This window comes from Erpetoichthys calabaricus, chromosome 10 (assembly GCF_900747795.2).
Source record: "Erpetoichthys calabaricus chromosome 10, fErpCal1.3, whole genome shotgun sequence".
In the NCBI taxonomy this organism is placed as follows: domain Eukaryota; kingdom Metazoa; phylum Chordata; class Cladistia; order Polypteriformes; family Polypteridae; genus Erpetoichthys; species Erpetoichthys calabaricus.
This window is the reverse complement of record NC_041403.2, coordinates 149,208,532-149,232,063: the sequence shown is the minus strand read 5'-3', so window position 1 is coordinate 149,232,063 and position 23,532 is coordinate 149,208,532. Positions and strand designations below refer to the sequence as shown.

General features: G+C 40.1%; 1 protein-coding gene across 1 annotated transcript in view; it reads right to left on the bottom strand.

Moving 5' to 3' along the window:
- Positions 1-22,421, bottom strand: part of ptpn1 (protein tyrosine phosphatase non-receptor type 1) — a 92,426-nt gene extending 70,005 nt beyond the window's left edge. Inside the window, exon 1 of the mRNA XM_028812084.2 lies at positions 22,208-22,421. Coding sequence (XP_028667917.1) covers positions 22,208-22,276 — 69 coding nt within the window. The 5' untranslated portion in view covers positions 22,277-22,421. The remainder of the gene's footprint in view (positions 1-22,207) is intronic.
- Between the last annotated feature and the right edge of the window lie 1,111 nt (positions 22,422-23,532).

Sequence of the window (23,532 nt, the reverse complement as noted above, 5' to 3'; positions counted from 1 at the left end):
TGTACTTTTCTTTTCCTTCTTTTAATCAATGTGCCTCTAAGTAAAAACGGGAAGGTCACAACAGTGAGATTAATAGTAAAACGCAGCAGTCACTATGTATATAAAACCTGCGGACAGCAACTGTCCTCTATTACTATCCAAAAAGAGTAAAACAATACTTATAAACTAGGAATACAATTCATATTGCTTCAAACAGTGTTGAATATCTCAGGATTTATACTTAACCAGGCACACACAAGTTAAATCACTGGCACTTTGCTTGAATGCATCTATGATGTGTAAAAGAAATAAATGACTATTACAGCTCTGATAGTGCAGGCTCCAGCTACTTCTGATGAGAACATCCCATACCCAAATTGCCAATGCCGCAAAGTGAATGTGGTTATTGACAAATCACTCCATAGCTCATCTCTACATCTTGGCTCTCACGCTCGTCCAGGAGACACGTGCAGATGGTCTCCGAGATACTGTGTACTACTGGATGAAGGTTAAATTTCGAGTAGAATCCCTGACAACCCAAATCAGAAAACTAACATTTTTCATTTTAATTACTCACTCTGGAAAATACACAACTAATAAGTGTATGGAGACTATAAGCATTTTGAAGCATATACATCACTCAAAGCAACTAACTACATGCTTTGCTTCTTCACACTGTTTGCAACTCCTGTTATGCTGGTGGTGTGTTTTTTATATGCCTGTTGCCACAGAGTCTGGCTTATACTTCTTGTTCTCATAGGTGGCGGGAAAATGATGAAATGAGAAGTGTTGATAACTCTCAAAAAATGTTCTGCGGATCAGACTGTCTAGACACTGATCAGTTCAAAAGTACTCACCAGAAAAGAAAAAAAAAAATCATTGGTATAAATCAGCTGGCTTTATAGTCCACCAGGAACACTTCCGGATTGTCTTCCCAAACAACGGCCACAAGCTTTTGAACAGTATCAGCAGTAGCAAGTACTGTAGTTATGGCGTTGTGACCATTAAAGCAATTTGTCTGCTTGCAGAATAATGCACGAAAAGAACAAGACTAAAAACTACATATTTTACAGTAACAACAAGGGGTGCAAGGAGATGGAGGAACGAAATCTGTGCTTTACGGCAGACTGGAGGCAAGTGGCACTTGAGCAATTCTGCTACATTGTTTAAGTCTATTGTGGTGGCACACTCTCTCAGTTGCTTCGGCCATTCTTCTGTACAGTAATCCCTCCTCCATCGCGGGGGTTGCGTTCCAGACCCCCCCACGAAAGGTGAAAATCCGTGAAGTAGAAACCATATGTTTATATGGTTATTTTTATATTGTCATGCTTGGGTCACAGATTTGCACAGAAACACAGGAGGTTGTAGAGAGGCAGGAGCTTTATTCAAACACTGCAAACAAACATTTGTCTCTTTTTCAAAAGTTTAAACTGTGCTCCATGACAAGACAGAGATGACAGTTCCGTCTCACAATTAAAAGAATGCAAACATATCTTCCCCTTCAAAGGAGTGCGCGTCAGGAGCAGATAATGTCAGAGAGATAGAGAAAAGCAAACAAATCAATAGGGCTGTTTGGCTTTTAAGTATGCGAAGCACCGCGGCACAAAGCTGTTGAAGGCGGCAGCTCACACCCCCTCGTCAGGAGCAGAGAAAGAGAGACAGATAAAAACAAACAACCAAAAATCAATACGTGCCCTTCGTGCTTTTAAGTATGCGAAGCACCGTGCAGCATGTCGCTTCACGAAGCAGCTGCACAGAAGGGAGCAAAGTGAAGATAATCTTTCAGCATTTTTTGACGAGCGTCCGTATCGTCTAGGTGCGCGAACAGCCCCCCTGCTCAATCCCCCTACGTCAGGATCAGAGAAAGTCAGCGCAAGAAAGAGAGAGAGAAAAGTAAGTTGGGTAGCTTCTCAGCCATCTGCCAATAGCGTCCCTTGTATGAAATCAACTGGGCAAACCAACTGAGGAAGCATGTACCAGAAATTAAAAGACCCATTGTCCGCAGAAATCCGCGAACCAGCAAAAAATCTGCGATATATATTTAAATATGCTTACATATAAAATCCGCGATAGAGTGAAGCCGCGAAAGGTGAAGCACGATATAGCGAGGGATTACTGTACATACACTCTGTCCAGCTCCACCACATTCTGCTCACTCAAAATCAGAGGCAACTCGTCTGCCACTGAACTCCATGAGCTCACTGTGCTGACCCAAGGCCAGAGTCCACATCCAAGACTCGCCACACACCCACTTCACAGGGCATCATCCCACTTACAATATTTTGGTATCCCCACCAACTCTTACTTGTGCTCAGTCACTCAAGGAAAGAGAGTGCATCTCTCAGTTTCTGAGCTGGGGCTGCTACAATACAAAAACGGCTCATAGTGGTGATGATCTACAGCATGTCACAAAAAAAAAAACCAGCAGAAATCATGTCTGGAAATGCTTTATGTTTGAGGCCGGAGAATTTCAGCGTGCATTTGTGGGAATTGTACTTATTATAAAAAAGGTCAAAACACACACATACAAACAAACAGAATTTCATTATTGTCACTTTTAACTCATTATGAAGTTAGATTCATATGCATACTTTCAGAGTACAATGATGTGAAAACAGCATAACAAATGCTTTTTTTTACAAAAGCTCTGAAACAATGGATTCACGTAAACCTAACAAGCTTGATTTCACAAAGGAAGCCTTAAAGATCTACACAAACGTAAAATAGGAAGGTCAGATTTGGACAATTAAAGCACCAGTAGATTATGACATTTGAATTAATTCGACTAATCTATTAAATATTACTATTTGGTATGAGTTGCTGTTTTAAAAAAAAAAAAAAAAAAAACGCAAATGATGCAAATATAAATTTTACCACTGTAACGGTTACAAACCAGATTTTAAAAGCATGTTGGAAAATAGCTTTAAAGTGTTTGTTTAAATGAACATATCACAAATTACCTACCTGTAATTTAACTATACAGGTAGGTCTGCATTTGTATTTTTGGCATTGATTTTGAGCAGTATTTTCTGTAACGGAAGAGAAAATGTCAGAATAAATTTAGTATTTGGCTCTAGGTATTTTGGCTAGGGATCTGCACCCTGCTGGTTTGAATCCCATAAATGCCAGCAGGGATTCTACTCCGTTGGGCCCTTAACCTGCAATTGCTTCATCCACTGTATGACAATCTGCATCCAGCCCTGCAAGCAAGTCCTCCAATTTACAGGGAAAATTTAGGGGTTGGTGGCAGGATTTGCACTCCAGCAGAGACAAAAAAACCTCACAATGCTCCAGTGGGATGCTGAGGGGGTCACCCGTTGCACTTGGGAACCAATCCAGAAGGTTCGGCATGTGGTATCAGCACATACTCTCAACATCTCTCTCTCACGGTAAGATAAATCAGGTAGGCAGTGCGTGAATATATCATTCTTTATAAACCCTGTGCTGAAATCCCACCAAGATTATAACATCCCCTCACTTATGGCTACACTGATGGAATCCTCAAAGTATATCACACATTAAATTCAAATCTTATACTGCACTTTACACCTGTGTGTATTCATCATGTAACTATTTGATTTGATAAATTACTCAGAACGAAATGGAAGAGAAAGTGAAGAAATGAAAATTACTCCTACGTTTCAGGCTTCAAATGCTTTGGATGATATCATTAAAAAGGAAAATAAAAATCTATGATTTAAGCATGACCTGACAGTGTAGTGTTTAAGGCTTTGGACTTCAAACCCTGAGGTTGTGGGTTCAAATTACACTACTGACACCACTGTGTAACCATGAGCATGTCACCTGACCTGCCTACACTCTAACTGGAAAACCGAAAGAAATGCAACCAATTGTATCATTCATTCAGTCGGAGCTTTCAAATCTTAGCTGAAGACTCACTACTTCAGTTTAGCATATCCTGACTAAAGCTGCTAATTAACTGTAGAGACTTCTTCACGGTTTGAATCCCATAAATGCCAGAAGAGACTCTAGTCTGTTGGGCCCTTGAGCAAGGCCCTTAACCTGCAATTGCTACATCCTGGGTATGAAAATCTGCATCCAGCCCTGCAAACAGGTCCTCCAACTTAAAAAAAATTTAGGTGTTGGTGGCAGGATTGGCACTCCAGCCACCAAAAAACACCTCACACTGTTCCAATGGTGTGCTTAGGTGTCACCTGTTCCACTTGGGTACAAATCCAGATGGTTCAGCAAGTGGTATCAGCGCATATTCCCAACCTCTGTCTGTCTGTAAGATCAATCAGGTAGGCAGTGCGTGAATATATAATTCTTTAAAAACCCTGTGGTGAAATCCCACCAAGATTATAACATCCCTGCATTTATAGCTACACTGGGGGAATCCACAAAGTCTATCACACATTAAATTCAAAACTTATACTGCATTTTGACATTTATGAATGCCAATACTAATTTACTTACGTCAGGGGTGCCCAACTCAGATCCTGGAGGATCAGTCACTACAGGTATTCACTATTAGGGATCAGGTTTTGCTGCTAATCAATTTCACTTAATTGGTTTCCTATTTAAGACTCAGACCCTTTAAATCAGGGGTGAGCAACATTGATCCTGGACGGCCACAGAGACTGCAGATTTTTGCTCCAATCCAATTGCTTCAAGTGAAGTTATTTACTGCTGATGAAGCACTTGTTGCTCAAGTGACATATTTCTGCTTCATTTCAGTTGTGTCGCTTGTTAAGATTTTGAACTCTTAACTGCTTATTTCAATCTTAAACAGCTGCATTCACCCTTTTTAGTTTCTCTGTATTAGCAATAACAGGCAGATGTCAAAGGAACTAGCAGTTCAACATCTAGCTTGTTTCCATTTACACCTGCGTGTATTCATCATGTGACTATTTGGTTTGATAAATTACTCAGAAGGAAACTGAAGAGAAAGTGAAGAAGTGAAAATTACTCATATGTTTTCAGCTTCAAATGATTTGGATGATATCATTAAAAAGGAGGAAAAAAATCTATGATTTTAGCATGATGTGACAGTGTAGTGTTTAAGGCTTTGGACTTTAAACCCTGAGGTTGTGGGTTCAAATCCAACTAATGACACCACTGTGTAACCATGAGCAAGTCACTTGCCCTGCCTATGCTCCAACTAGAAAACCAATTGTATCACTCCTTCTGTCTCATATTTTAAATCCCGGCTGAGGACTCACTACTTCATCTTAGCATACCCTGACTAGAACTGCTGATTAACTGTACAGACTGCATCATAGTTAGTCATTGTGGGTTCGCTTCCCGGTTCCTCCCTGTGTGGATAGCGCTTCGAGTACTGAGAAAAGCACTATATAAATATAGTGCTAATAATAATAATTATTCATTACAAGTAATATGATAGTTATAATTTGTTACTAACCCTCACCTATTCTGTTTCTGGGTACTGAAATGTGGCACTTGGTGTCACTGCCCACCTGACAAATTGTTTTCCCTGCCAAAGAAAGGTAGGTAGGTAGGTAGGTAGGTAGGTAGGTAGGTAGGTAGGTAGGTAGGTAGGTAGATAGATAGATACTTTATGACTGATGGAGGATCTCAAGAGTCGTTGGGTAGAGGGGTCCTTTAATTGGATTGGCTGGCCCAGCACTGACTCCGCTAGGGAATGGCCAATAGGGGGAGGCAGCTTGATGACCGCAGTCTCCAGGACTCTGAACAAATCCAAATCATATTATGTGATATCATCTACTGTTGAATTCTGCTCTGTACTTGCAATATTTCTATTGTACAATTGTATTGAGGAATACTTGTATGTTGTTCTGTGTATTGTATCTTATTTACCTCCCTTCTTTTTGAAACCCACTGCACGCCCAACCTACCTGGAAAGGTGTCTCTCTTTGAACTGCCTTTTCCAAGGTTTCTTCCCTACAAAAGGTTTTTTATTTTTGGGAGTTTTTCCTTGTCTTCTTAGAGAGTCAAGGCTGGGGGGCTGTCAAAAGGCAGGGCCTATTAAAGCCCATTGCGGCACTTATTGTATGATTTTGGGCTATACAAAAACAAATTGTCATAAAAAAGGGGGTAAATACAATACAACACAATACACAGAACAGAACACAAGTAATCCTCAATACAATAGTACAATAGAAATATTACTAGTGCAGAGCAGATTTCAAAAGTAGATATTACATAATAGGATTTGGATTTGCTCAGAGTCCTGGAGACCTCGGCCATCAAGCTGCCTCCCCCTATTGGCCATTCCACAGCTAATTGGATTGTATTGCATCAAAAATGTGGTTAAGTCACCTTGGATAAAGGCGTCAGCCAAATACATAAATGTAAAATTGCAGAGTTAAAACACTAACAAGGCATGATAATAAGACCTGTTATTGGCAAGGATTGCTTTCCAATTAAGCAACTGGGTTGGAACAAAAACCTGCAGCCAGGATCACCCTTGACTTAAATGCTTAAATGACAGTTGGTTAACTACTTGATGGGTATGCCACTATTTTTAACTGTTGTTACTCTTATTACATTTTATATTCTGAAACAGAAGAAAACAATATTGTTCAGAGTACTTTTAATAAAAAGCTGTTGAATGAGAATTTAGTTTTTTTCTGTGATATCAAATAGGTATTGAGTGCTGTACAATTTTGCTAGTATTGGTATAAAATACAAAAATTCAGGTATCATAACATCCCTATAGAGGAGTGCAAACTACTAAATTTTATGTGTGGTACAATCCAAGCAATTTGACAATGTATCGTTTTAATTTCACTAAAAGCATGTTAAAATGATCCTTATATTTTTTACTGAACAAAATAGGAGCGATACATTTAATTGTTTTTGCATTGTCTTTTCTAGCATAACAAACCCTTTAAAGAGAGCTGGGTATTTAATTTCTTTCCCCCCATTGTCATACTGAGAACTTGTCCAACCCCCATTACACTACATGACTTTTCAGGCAGAGCCTTCATTTACATATTCTTAGTGAGTCACAAACAGCTGCAGCACACACATGGTGGATGGCTGTGCAGGGTGACTGACATTCTCAGCAGCTTGGTTATAGTACTCCTCGACTGATAGCCACCGAGGCAGACTCTGCAGTTTTGAGTGCAAAAAGTGACAACCAATGTGCATTCATCCAAAAGTACAACGCATGCAATGCAGAATCACGGTGGGAAAAAAAAAAAGCAAAAAGCAAAGCCAGGTTTCTGAATTGGTCAAGCAACAGCAAGACTTCTCTGCGTAATGTTTTATGTTTAAAAGAATGGAAAAAGGAAAAAAGACAAATCAAAACTGTAACTGCATGCTGCCACCAGCACTATCAGTTGGCATGTTAATTTTCTATCCATAGGAAATTTAAAATTGTTAAAAAGTCAGGAGGGAGTCATGTAAATCAGTCACCCCATCTTCAAGGTAACAAGACCCAGAAACTGCTCTCCGATTCAAAGTCAAAATGTGTCACGCCAACCTCAGTGGATTACTTGTGCAGATTAGGGAGCGTTTTCTGCATTGTTTGGCCATTATAACAGATATCCTACATACTTTAATCAGCTTTTATATGATGTGTCATTTTCTTTCCATAGTTAAGCTGGTTAGAAATTTCAGTCTTGGCCAAAAGTTTTGAGAATGACACAAGTATTGTTTTTCAGGAAAGAATGGTAGCAAAACATCCTACGAGAGCAACTTCTCCCAACCATCCAAGAACAGCTTGGTGACCAACAATGAACAATCCAGCATGATGAAGCACCAGGCCATAAGGCAAAAAGTGATGAATAAGCGGCTCAGGAAGCAAAACATCAAAATTTTGGGTCCATGGCCAGGAAACTCCCCAGACCTTATAATCCCATTCAGAACTTGTGGTCATTCCTCAATATGCGGGTGGACAAACAAAAACCCCCAAATTCTGACAAACTCCCATAATTGATTTTGCAAGAATGAGCTGCCATCAGTCAAGATTTGGCCCAGAAGTTATTTGACAGCATGTCAGGGTGAATTGCAGAGGTCTTGAAAAAAAAAGAAAAGCCAACACTGCAAATATTGACTCTTTGCATCAACTCAATATAATTTTCAATAAAAGTCTTTGAAACTTATGAATATACTTTAGTATATCACAGAAACATCAGACAAAAAGATCTAAAAACACTGAAGCAGCAAACTTTGTGAAAAGCCATACTTGTGTCATCCTCAAAACTTCTGGCCACGACTGAATGCATTTTAACTGAATTAAGCTTGGCTTTAGAACACAATTGTGTGTGGCAAATGCATATGAGAGGGGGTACCCAAAAATAACCGGAATCTGTACCTGGTGTGCAATCTCGACTTAGATGCGAATTTCACTGCTCGGTGTTGCACACTTACAGTATTCCATGGCACTCTGCAAAGTGGTGTTGCTCTATATGGTTCATAAGCCAACCTGTGTTGGTGCTTATTAAACATGTTCTGAGATTTTTGTGATGGGTGATCATAAAGAACAGCGAGTCTGCGTTAAATTCTGTTTTCTCTTAAGGAAAACAACTGCTGAAACTGTAGTGATGCTTGAAACTGCTTGTAAAGAGGAAGCTTTAAGTAAAACACAGGTCTACAAGAGGTTTTAACATTTCAATTTTTTGTACTGTGGAGGAAGTCAAAGGGGAAAAAAAATTTAAATCACTGCAGGCATTGGACAGCTTTCCTTTTCAGTGATTCCAAAAATGTTTCCACCAGTGGGAAAACCGTTGGGACAACTGTATTCATTCACATGGAGAGTACTTCGAAGGAAACTAACATTTCGCTAAGTAAAAATTAAAACAATTTATTTCTCAATTCCAGTTATTTATGGGTACCCCCTCATACCCCATGTTTGTTTCTGAAGAAATAACTGACATGAAATATACCAAACTTATCCTTTAATTAATATTGTCTGTAAAACACAAGGACAGGTCAAACAATGCCCCCAAAATAATGTTATTAGTAATAATTTATCATGTACTCCAATAATGCTAAGTTTAGACACTCCATTCCTACCAACATTTTATATACACAATTCCTCCCTGTACTGATTAAACACTTTTGTTCATAAGAAGGACTGCTTCACTGTATGACTTACTAATGACTATTAAAAGGACCAACGGTCAAGACATGGAAGGGACATTGGTCCAATATGGAAATACATGCTGATAAAATACCTCAAATGTATTGCAAAGGTTGCAGATACAACAGTCCTTCTGAAGATTTCATGAAGGACAGTGAACACATAAAAACTTACTTTCCGTTACCACTTTACTAAGTATCACATGTCTCCACACAATGAGTGATGGTTAATCTTTTTGGCGAAGGTTAATTTAGGCCACTAATAAAATCGGACAAACGTTACCTAAAATGTTACGTTAGCAAGCCAGTGGCTCTTAAAGTGGTCCACAAGCATGAGCCAAGGCGTCTGCAAGATGACAATTATAGTATCAGAGCAAAGTGACTTTTAAACTGCTCAGGTGTGTCAATCTGTTATAAATAAATACTTGTATAACAGCCAGGCTGTTGTCCGACATCTGAACTATGAAACTAACTTAGCTACATAAGCAGTGGTAATACAGGGAGACTCACTCGAAAAAGGCCCCAAATATTCTGTAATAACTCTGACTTGGATGAAGCAATCTGAACAAAACATTGTGCAATGTGCTCCTCAGTATATGGAGCTTCAAACAAGCCAGGATGCCCCAGTGTCAGAGCGATGAGGTAGGCGCCGGACAGCAGTCATGACGTTTAACCTCCGTTTCCAACTTCTGGGTGCATACCGCCCGTACCCCTTCACTCAGTCACTCGACTTCTCATCAGGATGGTGGTGTACAGTATTGATGCAAGCCTATTGGGTCACCAATTTGTTTAAGCGATGTCAGAATCAACTGGATGATTGAGAGTTAATGGAAGGTTACTTCCAGCAAGACCGAGCAACATGTCACACATTGGCAAGGAACATGGCAGAAACCGAGTCCTTCTTCGACAATAATTTCAAAGGTGCTTTGGCCACCACGGTTGCCAGATCGGACACCACCAGACTTCTTCCTTTGGGGTATGATTGAAGGAAAAGTTTAATCGGGACAAGCCTCTAACCATGGAAGATTTGAAGGAAAACATCCAACGTGAAATTGCTGCTATTCCCCCTCGAGATGCTTGCCGATACTTTCAAGAACATGGAGCTCTGCATTGAAATGTGTCTGTCAGAAAAGGGAAACCACTTCCAGCATCGCATGTAATACAATTACACGTACGTCAAGGTATAGAGCGTATTTTTTGGTTTAGATTGCTTCATCCTAACGGGAATTACAACAGAATATTCTGAGCTTCTTTCAAATGAATCTTCCTGTACTAGCACCATGGTTTACACAGTCCACTTCTCTTGAAGTTGGTATCAATTGTGTTTCATGAACTTTGCCATATGCAGGCAAACGGAGGAGATTCACAATGTGACATCAAGACCTTTATATACACACATATGCATCTGGTTCTCTTTTAGTAAGCTGTACACTGCTATGTTGCTGGTATTATATGCAAATAGTCCCTACCCCGACTCCACCTCTCACTTCTGGGCCAGACTGGCACACACTTCCACGCATAGACGTGTATAAATAAATAAAATGAGATAACCTAGCCTTACACTTTTCAATACCTGTGATTTTCATCTGCAGGTTTCCTAACTAGGGTGCTAAGGCCTTCCCTGTTGCTGCACCCAAACTATCGAACACTTCACCCTCCCAGATCCAAAGTCAAAACTCCTTTACAAACAACTTGTTTATTCCAAAAGGCCCGTGCACTGTCAGCCAACTGTTCCACATATTTACTGCTTTCAATTTTTCTTTAGTTCATACGGATTACAATGTTGGCTAATGTTTACGTATTTGTTTAATACTGCAGATTCTACTAATGGTCTGTTTTAATTCTGTCAGTTGATGTTGAGTGTCATGCAAGGCTCCTTAAGTAAAACTTATTATTAACAACTGGGTTGGAATAAAACCTTGCAGCCACTACGGCAATCAAGGGCAACATTTGAGGACCCCTAGACAAAAGTTACAACTTTTACTCCAGTGATGTTTCTTCCTGTTCTGCTTCTGTTCACTTTCTTTCCCTTGCTTAACACTTTGTCAAACTCTACCCATATCCATTCTAACCATTATCAGTCTCTAGGAAGGTTTCTCGCTTAAATTTACTTTGATGTCAGCCTGGACAGACCACCTTTGGCCATTGTAATCTTTTTAATTCCATGAGGTGGGTGATAATTGGGACATTTGCTGCATCAGTGCTGGCAGACTGTCTGCTATTACACAGTCTTCCCGGTTGTGGGTTATTGTGGATCACTGGCTGAAACCTGGGGCTTTGAAATGCAAATCCAGAAAAATGGATTCAAAGTTTAGCATTTTCACATACATTATGTATAATAAGGATGGTTACTGCAACATGAAATAACACAATTAGCTACTGGCCATAGGATGTCCACGGTATCTTTTTTTTTTTTTTTTTTAAAAAGGAATCTCCACCCAAATGATGTTTTTAATTTTTTACTTAACCCAAGTAGTTTGTACTAATGGCCGAGAAAAACATTTGTTCTCAGGTTTTCATTTTGAACAGACAGACAGACAGACAGACAGACAGAAGACAGACAAAAAAGTTTGGGAACCCCTCTCAGCCTATATAATAATTTACTCTACGTTCAACAAAAAAAAAAGATAACAGTGGTATGTCTTTCATTTCCTAGGAACATCTGAGTACTGGGGCGTTTTCCGAACAAAGATTTTTAGTGAAGCAGTATTTAGTTGTATGAAATTAAATCAAATGTGAAAAACTGGCTGTGCAAAAATGTGGGTCCCCTTGTAATTTTGCTGATTTGAATGCCTGTCACTGCTCAATGCTGATTACTTACAACACCAAATTGGTTGGATTAGCTCGTTAAGCCTTGAACTTCATAGACGGGTGCTGTCCAATCATGAGAAAAGGTATTTAAGGTGGTCAGTTGCAAGTTGTGCTTCCCTTTGACTCTCCTCAGAAGAGTGACAGCATGGGATCCTCAAAGCAACTCTCAAAAGATCTGAAAACAAAGATTGTTCAGTCTCATGGTTTAGGGGAAGGCTACAAAAAGCTATCTCAGAAGTTTAAACTGTCAGTTTCAACTGTAAGGAATGTAATCGGGAAATGGAAGGCCACAGGCACAGTTGCTGCTAAACCCAGCAGGTATGGCAGGCCAAGAAAAATATAGGAATGGCATATGCGCAGGATTGTGAGAATGGTTACAGACAACCCACAGATCACCTCCAAAGACCTGCAAGAACATCTTGCTGCAGATGGTGTATCTGTACATCGTTCTACAATTCAGCACAATTAGCACAACGAACATCTGTATGGCAGGGTGATGATAAAGAAGCCCTTTCTGAACTCACTCCACAAACAGAGTCGCTTGCTGTATGCAAATGCTCATTTAGACAAGCCAGATTCATTTTAGAACAAAGTGCTTTGGATTGATGAGACAAAAATGGAGTTATTTGGTCATAACAAAAAGCGCTTTGTGTGGCAGAAAAAGAACATGGCATTCCAAGAAAAACACCTGCTACTTACTGTCAAATTTCGTGGAGGTCCCATCATGCTGAGGGGCTGTGTGGCTAGTTCAGGGACTGGGCCCTTGTTAAAGTCGAGGGTCGGATTAATTCAACCCAATATCAACAAATTCTTCAGGACAATGTTCAAGCATCAGTCACAAAGTTGAAGTTATGCAGGGGTTGGATATTCCAACAAGACAATGACCCAAAACACAGTTCAAAATCTACAAAGGCATTCATGCAGAGGGAGAAGTACAATTTTATGGAATGGCCGTCACAGTCCCCTGACTTGAATATCATCGAAAATCTATGGGATGATTTGAAGCAGGGTGTCCATGCTCGGCAGCCATCAAATTTAAGTGAACTGGAGAGATTTTGTATGGAAGAATGGTCAAAAATACCTCCATCCAGAATCCAGACACTCACCAAAAGCTATAGGAGGTGTCTAGAGGCTGTTATATCTGCAAAAGGAGGCTCAACGAAGTATTGATGTAATATCTCTGTTGAGGTGCCCAAATTTATGCACCCGTCTAATTTTGTTATGATGAATATTGCATATTTTCTGTTAATCCAATAAACAATGTTACTGCTGAAATAGTACTGTTTCCATAAGGCATGTCATATATTAAAAGGAAGTCGCTACTTTGAAAGCTCAGCCAATGATAAACAAAAATCTAAAGAATTAAGAGGGGTATAAATACATAGATACATAGATAGGTAAGCCTGTGGTACTGCTGAGGTGTTATGGAAGCCCAGGATGCTTTGATCGCGGCCTTCAGTTCGTCTGCATTGTTGGCTCTGGTGTCTCATCTTCCTCTTGATTGATTCTCTATGGGGTTTAGGTCAGGTGAGTTTGCTGGCCAATCAAGCACAGTGGTACCATGGTCACTAAACCAGGTATGGATACTTTTGGCAGTGTGGGCAGGTGCCAAGTCCTGCTGGAAAATTAAATCAGCATCTCAATAAAGCTTGTCAGCAGAGGAAAGCATGAAGTGCTCTAAAATTTTCTGGTAGATGACTGCTAACTTTGGACTTGATAAAACACAGTGGACCAACACCAGCAGATGACAAGGCTCCCCAAATCATCACTGACTGTGGAAACTTCACGCTGGACCTCAAGCAACTTGGATTCTGTGCCTCTCCCCTCTTCCTCCAGACTCTGGGACCTTGATGTCCAAATGGCATGCACAATTTACTTTCATCTGAAAAGATGACTTTGGACCACTGAGCAACAGTCCAGTCCGTTTTCTCTTTAGCCCAGGTAAGACGCTTCTGACGTCATCTCTGTTTCAGGAGTGGCTTGACACATGGAATGCTGTGACAGTTGTAGCCCCCCCCAATTCCTGTCCTTACTTTTCTTTCTCAAAATACCCAATCACCACACAATCAGCTCTGTAACAGACGTTAAGCCATGGAACATCAAAATATCTTCGTAATGTTTAATTATTCTATCCATCTATCCTTCCAGTGTCGCGCCAGCCACAGCATGAATACAGCACGAGGCAGGAACAATCTGTGAACGAAGCTCAAGCTCACTAGCGCTGCGGTACCGTGTAGTTAAAGTTATATCTGTATAATAAAAATATTGTATTTTGCTGCATTTCATCTTAAAAATGATATCGTCGTCATATGTAAATACACGCTTTATAAAGTGGCTCAGGTTGTGCAATATTATAACTGTATCAGAAGTACAGTTACCTCACGGTAACTTGCAAGTACAAACAGTTCTACAAGAAGCACTTGATGGACTGATTGAGTGTGTGTATAGTTCTTGGGATGAAACTGTTTGTGAACCGCGAGGTCTGAACAGGAAAGGCTGTGAAGCGTTGGTTGGATGAGAGCAGTTCAAATAGAGAATGGCTGAGGCAGCGTGTGCTTGATGCTGTATACCGATAATTCTCTTTCCAATCAGTGTAGATCTGTGATTCGCACTCAGATACAGTGATATAAATACTCCGAGTGGTGCAGTGGGAGTAATATGGAAAAAGATGATCCGCTGTGGCAACACCTAACAGGAGCAACTGAAAGAAGAAGAAGAAGAAGGTGCAGTGAGAGTAACAACGCTAAAGCAGTTATGGTATTTAGAATAGTTTGACCACTCTGTGAACCATTATATTGTTACAGGTTAATTACAATCAGATGCATTAAATTTATGAACAATATGCAGTTAATTTCAGTGTATTTGATAAAGCCGCCGTCGTGGATGTGGATCTAAGAAAGGGTAACCACACAGGAACAGTAGCACTGCTTTGACGCTGGGTGCCGCCAGTCCGCAAAACCGAGCGGAGAACTTGCGTACGACAGGGTATGAAGTACCGTGGAAAAGTGCGTGGCTTTACGCCAAGTGTAGGTTTTATACATCGCGATTTGAACGTGGAAATGTTCTTACGCAACATTTCTGTGCGTACGCACCATTTATACATGAAGCCCCAGGAGTCTACAATATTGAACTTTTTCATAATATTCCAATATTCAGTATCTCAGAAAATTAGGTTTTCATTAGAAATAAACACTTGAAAAATATCACTCTGTGTGTAATGAATCTATACAATATAGGAGTTACCAAAAAAAAAATGTTTGGGTGGAGCACTCCTTTAACAAATTGGTCCTTATATGAAACATGACTTTTTTTTTTTTTTTTTGCTAGGAGACTATTTTGATAAGTTAAAATATTTTTTATATTTTGTAAAGTGTCATTTGCTTATATGAATACATTACCAGCCATAATACCTGTTGAAGACAGGTATTTTCAGCACCTCTCCTCTGTATTTGTGTGTCTGAACCTCTCTTCACTGGTGCTCCCTCTCTCAAGCACATTCCCGTAAAGCCTGCTTCTCAGACTCCGTCAATATTTTCAAGGCGCCTTTCTCAACTTCTGTCCAGATTTTATGCTTTACGTCTTGAAGGCGACACTCTTAGTGTGTGCATTTACTTCTCCTCATGCTTCTCACACTTGCACTTCCTCTGTCGTCACAACACCAAAGCCAAACTGACCAATCAGACTGCTTTGACGGACAGGACACACAGACATTAGTGTTTTATTAAACAGTTCTAAAGTACTTATTGTTAATTCTGGTAACATAATTGAGGAGTATAAAAAATTTTAAAAAAAAAGTGGGATTTGGATACACACACACACACACACACACACTATATGTCCACAACCTTATGGACACCTGATCATCACAACCTAAAAATATTGGCAGCCCTGTACTTCTTTCAGAAAATGCATTGCTTCTCCCAGAAAATTGTTACATTAACAAATGCTTTGGTATTCACAGGTTTATTTCTTTTGTTTGCACTGGAACAACACAAAAAGGCAAGGCAAAAAAAAAATATAATAATAATCAGATTTATTACCATTGCACACCGAACAACTGAAATGAACTTGGCAAAACTATTGGAATCCTCAACTTAATATTTGGTAGCATGCCATTTCCAAACAATAACCAAAAGAAAATCGCTTCCTGTAAGCATGAATGAGTTTGTTAAACCTTTCTACTGGAATTTTGGACCACATCTTGTTTGGCCAACTACTCCAGGTCTCTCAAATTTGAAGGGTGCCTTCTCCAGAGGTGTTCAGTGGGATTTAAATCTGGACTCACCACTGAACACTTTCAGAACTCTCCAGTGGTTTGTCTTAAACCCATTTCTGTGTGATTTTTGAAGTATACTTTGGATCATTGTCCATCTAGAAGACCCTTGACCCCCAATGGACACTAAGCTTTCTGACACTGGGCCCTTCTCTGCACTCCAAAATTCTTTGGTAGTCTTCAGATTGCATGCAATGCACAAGGTCAAAGCGTCCAGTTCCAGGAGCAGCAAATCAACCCCAAAAAGTCTGTGAACCTCCACCGTGTTTGAAGTAGAGGCCGTGTTCATTTCTTTGAAGGCCTGATTTTGCTTGCTGTAAATGGTACAACTTTACCAAAAAGTTCTACTGATTTGGTTTCATCTACCAAAAGGATGTGGAGTCCTTCAGGTAAGATTTGGTAAACTCTAGTCTGGCTTTGTCATGTCTCTGTGTCAGTAGGGGCGTCCTCTTTGGATCTATTACCTTTTCCGATGGCGACAGATAGTACAAGCTTAAACTATTGTACCCTGCATCTACAGGCTGGCTGAATTTGTTTAGAGTTTCTTTGAAGATCTTTATCCATTATTGGAACACTCCTTTGTTGCAATTTCTTATCAATTTTTCTCTTCCATCCATGGCAACAGAAGTTCGCTACTATGCCATGAGCCAAACATCTTAAGGACGTTACAAAGGGTGGACAAAGGTACATTAAGATCTCTGGAGCTGGACTTGTGCTTTTCAACAATTTTATCTGGCAATTCTTTGCTCTTCTTTCTTTTCTCCATACTCAGACAGGATGACTGAGCTTTCACTCTTCCAGGAAGGCTTTCCGCAAGAGTCTGGAATAAGTCAGAGAATTTAAGGCCATTCAACTAACAGAGCATTTGTAAAATCAGGTACTGATCTTGGACAAGAAGACACATGGCTCACAATTGACATTCCAATTCATCAGCAGGGTTGAGGTCAGGAATCTGTGCAGTCCACTCAAGTTCCTCCATGTCTTTATGAACCGGCCTTTGTGCACTGAGGTACAGTCATGCAGGAAAAGAAAAAGGCCATCCCCAAACTATTGTCATGAAGTCAGAATCGTACAATTGTCTACAATGTCTTTGTATGCTGTAGTTTTAACAGTACCATTCACTGGAACCAAAGAGCCTATCCCAAATGCCGGAAAGCAGCCCCAAGACAATTACCCCTGTTGCTACCAGACTTTACTGCAGACGGGAAGGTAGCACTCTTCCGGCATCTGTCAAACCCAGATTCGTCCATTACACAGCCAGATTATGAAGCGTCACAAAGATGATTCCACTGCTTTAGAGTCCAATAGCAATGTGCTTTACAGCACTCCAGCCAATACAGTCGACTTCACTTAACTGCACGTCGGGTAAGTGCAAGCTCTGCTTAGCTGCACGTGACTTGCACGGTCCCTATTTGTATAAAGTCAAGTAAACGGGCAATAACGTTGGATAAGCGCACAATCTGCTTAAACGCACTTACATTATTGATCCCATTGCTGTCTTCTCCAGCCAAATTCACTTGGTCTCTTCACATCCACTAGTCAAACAACAATATTGACTGAGCTCAAATGATGTAATCAGCGTGCGACGATGCAAGTAGCCTGGCTCTTGTGACTGGCTGAAAGGCGATGGATCATTCAGGTGCTAATGTCCAATCCCACTACTGTACTCACGCCTAACAGTCTACAGTGCAGCTACTAGGCGTACACTGTAGTCATTTTGGAAGTGTATTTTTACGTACATGTAAATGTCATCTCAGAACTGCCAACGCTTTAAACAAAAGTCTGTTAGCAACGAATGACATTACGGATTAGCCTTACAACTGTGATAAGTTAGCTGTCGTGACTTTTGACTATGGTGTCGACTTTGTCATCCTATGCGCAAAAATCATCTCTGGATGAACGCGTTGATGTCTTAAACAGACAGGGTGAGTCAGGTCTCTGTTGTGAAACATTATACATTTCATCCTAGCCAGATTTCTCGGATTTATAAGAATAAGGAATCGATATTGCAAGACCGGCAGAACGACGGCAATCCGGACAAAAAACGGAAAAAGAAAAAGACGTACAGGTAGATCAGAGCAGTTAATGTGTATGTATGTGTTATACATGTATCCACTATATTCTTCACCGTAGCCTATTTTAATGAATGTTTTATTGCGTTTAACTAGGCTAATAGGCAGGGTAACTGAATGGTCAACTTTCAGGACTGACATGTTGCACTTCTATTAAGCACACGCGGCGATCTCATCTGATGGCCGTGCACTTAAATGGAGTCAACTGTATTTGGAACTGCATCATGATCTTAGGCTTGTGTGCAGCTGCTTGGCCATGGACACCCACTTCATGGGGTTCCCATTGCGGAGTTCTTATGCCGATGTTGGAACTCTGCAGTGAGTGGTAAAACAAAGTACAGTCTATTTGTACATGCTATGTGCTTCAGAGGCCATTCTGTGTGTGTCTATGAGGTCTACCACATCATGGCTGAGCTGTTGTAGCTCCTTAATGCTTAGCACTTACAGTTGACCAGGACGGATCTACCAGAGCAAATATTTCACGTACTGACTCATAGCAAAAGTGGTATCCTATTACAGTGCCACGACTAATGTCACTTGTCTTCAGTTCTTGAGCATGACCTGCTCGACTGCCAGAGTTTGTCAATGGTGAGTGCATGCATACGTGCTTGACTTGTGCACTTGTTAACAATGGGTGCAGTAAAAATATATTAAGTCAGTAATTTGGAGGGGTGGACAAATATTTTTAGCCATAAAGTGTATATATTACACACACACACAAATCATTATAGAACTATAACTACCTTAGTAATGTTTCCAGAAAAAAACTTAAAGCAAAGATAACAGATTTAGTTAATTGTAAACAACACTTTGCTTTCTCTCCCTTATTTTCACAACACTTGAGACTTAAAAAATGTTTACTTGCTTTGCTGTTTTATGGAGGAGAGTTTTAAAGAAGATAAAGCAAAAAACGCAATCACTTAGCAATAAATAAGATCCAAGATTAAATCAAAAGGATATAGGAACGACTCGAATCACGATGGTTCTGAAGTGCAGACAAGATACGCTGCCACTTGTGCAATTCTGTATCCATCACAGATTGGAAATGAGATGGGAGATTTCTCCCTAGTAAATGTAAAACACCACTGTGGTTTCCTCCTCTTTTCCCACAATTAAATTCACTTTTTGGCGAGGTTGGAGTTTTCTGGAGCTTAAGGCCACAAGGTGGATCCAATTAGTGAAAGCAACTTTTCCTTAGGATGTCTGCACACATTCAAGAATAATCAGTCAGTCACACCCATAAATACAAAGAGTGATCAAAAGCTTTAAGCCTGAACCTGACAGGTGTCATCTTCAGTGCTGCTTTTTAAAGGAATACTCCACCCAGAAATGTTTTCTTTATACATTACTTAGCCCATGTACTTTGTAGTGGTCACTAAGAAAAGACTTTAATGTCATGTTTTCAGGCAAAATGGAGAGAAAGAAGTTTAAGACATCATGGAAGGTTAGTGCTATACAACAGCAAGTGATGTGTCCATAGGGGAAAAAAAATAAAAATAATCACATAATCCACATGTCCATTACCCAGTTATGTTCAAAATGCATGCTTTTTGGCTAAAATAGTGTTACTTCCTGAATTATCAGCACACACATAAACAGGAAACTTAAAGCCTCATGGGAGTCACTTTTTTGAAATGAAGACAGGACTCTTGACTCTTCTATAATGTCATAAATGTTTTATCTCAATTCTTCCTGAAAACATGATATTAAAAATTTTACTCAACCACCACTACAAGGTACATTGGGAAAAATTATTATATTTGGTTGGTGAATCTAAGCTTTTGGTATTTGTCATCTGTGTCTAATTCTTGTTTCAGAAGCAAGTCAGCATTCATACTCAAAACCACAAAAAATGCTACAACTAAAGCTCTAATTGGCAACGGCAAAGAAAAACATACTTTCAAAAATTTACTTTTAATTAGTTAAGGTGTACCAGGACCAAACCCCCATCATGTACCACAGTCAAGAGATGGCCTGCAAAATTCCATTGTGACAGAGTTGAGCCGGGGCTGGCAAACCTTCAATATCCATGGCAGAAAAAGCATTTCCAGCATGAAGCAGATCATAACTGAGAACTTTAGAGTGATGGTACGTACATAAGATATCAATATAAACAATTACACAAGAAAAAGGTCTGTAAAGGACAGGTGTCCAGAATGTTGACTCCTAAAATGAAGCTTCATTACATACGATACTCCAAGGAAAATCTTAAACTAATTCATTCAATCTCAGAGCAAGTGAAGAAATGTTTCATATCTGAGGAAACATCTTGCATATTGTAATCTTTCTAGTTAGCCAATAAAAGGTGTCATTTTGCTTGGCTTTTCTCTACATTCATAATGGCTAACACGGTACAACACCCTAGTACTGACCTAACAACTGAAACAATTAATGTATATTAAACAAATTCAAGGTCTAAAATAACGCCTGCACCATCAAGGACACAGGGGTGTAGTCCATATTACTTACAGGCCTCAAAGGGCCTGTATAACTGGTCAATATTACATTGGGTTGCTTTGGCATTGGCTGCAATCTGAGAAAGGCAGTAGGGAAAATTGAAGACCACCCCCTTTCACAATACCCCCCCGCTCAAAGTTGCACATTTGCAAATGCTGTTGTGCAAAGCAAGGTCACACCAAATTGTACTTTTCACACCTGGCTTTGTATATTTATCAGCTTGTTCCCATATCTAAAGTATCACCTCACCAGGACATGTTATGCCCATGATGAAGACGTCAAGGCAGATACAAGAAAGACAAACTTGTTTGTCGGCCAAGGAACAGCTATGTGAATGTTAAATAAATGGTATTAGTGATCACAACTACACAGAAAAACAAAATTTGTTGTGCTGCTGGCATCTCTCTCAATAGGTCAGACTTGAACCTTTTTTAGTCACCCGTCATATATACACCAGTTATATAAGTAGATTAATACTCTGATATTTCTATATATAAAGATCTACCTTTATGGTAAAGTCAACTACCTAATTTACTGTTACCTGTCCCCAACACCTTTTTATAGTGTTGTAAATAAACCTGGATTAAGCAGGTTTGAATGTGAATTGATGGCACATCAAGGGAAACTAGAATCTGTAATTTAAAATAACTAGGTGATGCAGGTGACATATTTCAATTCTCTCAAGGTTATACCATTACCTATACCCATCTGACGAATATAAGCTGCCAAAAAGGGTGAGAAAACTAAATAAAGTAGCAAATAAAGCCGTACAATTACATATAAGGCAATAAACGAAATTACTCGGAATTAAAATTATGCAAATTAGGTCTACAATGCAGAACTGGAAGCGAGACCGTTATATTGGCAGAAGTTTTCCTCTTTTTCATGCATGTGCGGCGCAGGCACGCCCTTGAAACCTTGGTCCTGCCTTATGTCCCATGCTGCCGGGATCAGCTCCGACCGCATTGGATAACACGGGGTCGAAAATGATAGGTTGGTGGGTGGATATTAAATTCCAAAAATAAACATGTCAACAAATTTAGCAAGAAAAAAAAAATCGACTCTTCTTTAGAAAGATGGAAATGGCAAACTAATGTTGGCGTAATTAAATCACACCACAAAATAATACAGCGCACGTAATCAACCCCCCGCTCAAGGAGGTCGTTTTCAAGAGTGCACACCAAGATACAGCACCGGCAGCTGCTAGCAGAAATCTCACTTTGTTACAACATGCCAGTAAACAAGCCTGTGGGAACACGAAATGTCGACCTTTAATACAATTTTGGAAAAATGAACACGAAAACTTGATTTGATGAGACCTTGCACACGAAGGCAAGTCCGGACGGTTTATTTCACCAACACCGTTTTCCTGTTTCACATGGATTCTTTTGCGAACCATTTCAGCGGGAACCGCTGAATTTGTCCCTAAAGGATCAGTCATTTTTTTTAAACCAGCAACTTATAAACAACAGCCAAGCGCGCGCGCGCACACACACACACACTTACTGTAACTATATTTCATGATTCCCCCACCCCCTCGATCTTCCGGGTTCCCTTCCATATCCGATGCGGTCCTGTCCCTCACCTGGTAAACGGAGTTCCAATTCCCACTCTCGTCGATCTCTAAGAACTCGGCTTCCATCTCCGTTGCCATGACCAATGCCTCCAAACTCCTTCTCTAAACGTAATGTTAAATAGCCGCGGCGCGATCAAAGCCTGACAAATTATTACGATTCCAATAAACGACGCTGCTCAGCCGCTCCTCTTTGTGCCTTGCGCTCTGACCGGAAACGCACTTTTGCTCCTCCTACTTTTCGGCAATCCCACACTCCTATTGGTGAATTGATAGGGAAAGTCCTCAAATTACCAATCAGAGGCTGCGGGAGGCGGGCTTGTGTAATCTCGTTGAAGATTAACTGCGATACGTGCGTATTCGGACTCAGAAGAAGCTTTTTCACGCGTGTCTATTCGAACATCTTTTTTTTTTTATTTAAATAAAACAGTGTATAGAATATAAGACTGCGGTAATGCAGAGCCAAAAAACTAACCAACACGGGGTACTTCCGTTCAGTTTAGAATAGTCAGCCGAGCATATGGGACATTGGACCAGATTTAAATTCTTTAAAACACGAGGAAAACATGCAAAGTCTGTATTGATTTTTCTAAAGGGTGTCCAAACGCTATTTGCCTCATCATCGTGCTGTGCAGTTTTCCAGCATTTGCTAACAACATTCCATATGTGAAGGAGAACCTGAGCCGAGACTGGGAGCGCTGGGAACCCTAGTTCACACGAGTCCAGCTTGGAATAAAACCTTCTTACGTTGTAATCTCAATTTAAATAATAGACATGGTGCACAATCCCACCCGGCATATCCTTTATATTAATCTGATTTCTTTTATTTGTTTTTATTGAACAGTAAAGTTAATAGATATCTGTCCATTTGTGACAAGATATGTTTTGCATGTCGTTCACTTAAAGACGTCAGAAAATTTTGCATCAGTTTAGTCTTTCGGTATGCTATGGTAAATTATTCAAATAGTGTATTGTATTTTAGTTTTTAAGATTATTTTTAATCAAAGTTTTACTTTGGGATAATTTGCTCTAGGCTACACAGAGACGCATTTTATAGTGCCTTTGCACAGAGCTGCCTCTGCCAGGCAAAGTAAACATCGAAGATGCTTTGCTACACGCAGAAGCTACAGGCGGTACTTGAAATCGTGAACCGTGCTTTTGTTTTCTTGATGGTCTTTCCTAGTGGTAAATCAGAGCATGCAGGGTGTTGGAAAACACCCCTTGTGCATCTTCACCAGGTACCTCAAGCTCACAAGCGTTTTGCCCCTTAACCTGTACACTATGCCTGAGCGGGAACAACGATGGCTAAGTTAGCCCTCACTTGCAAACAGGTTCCA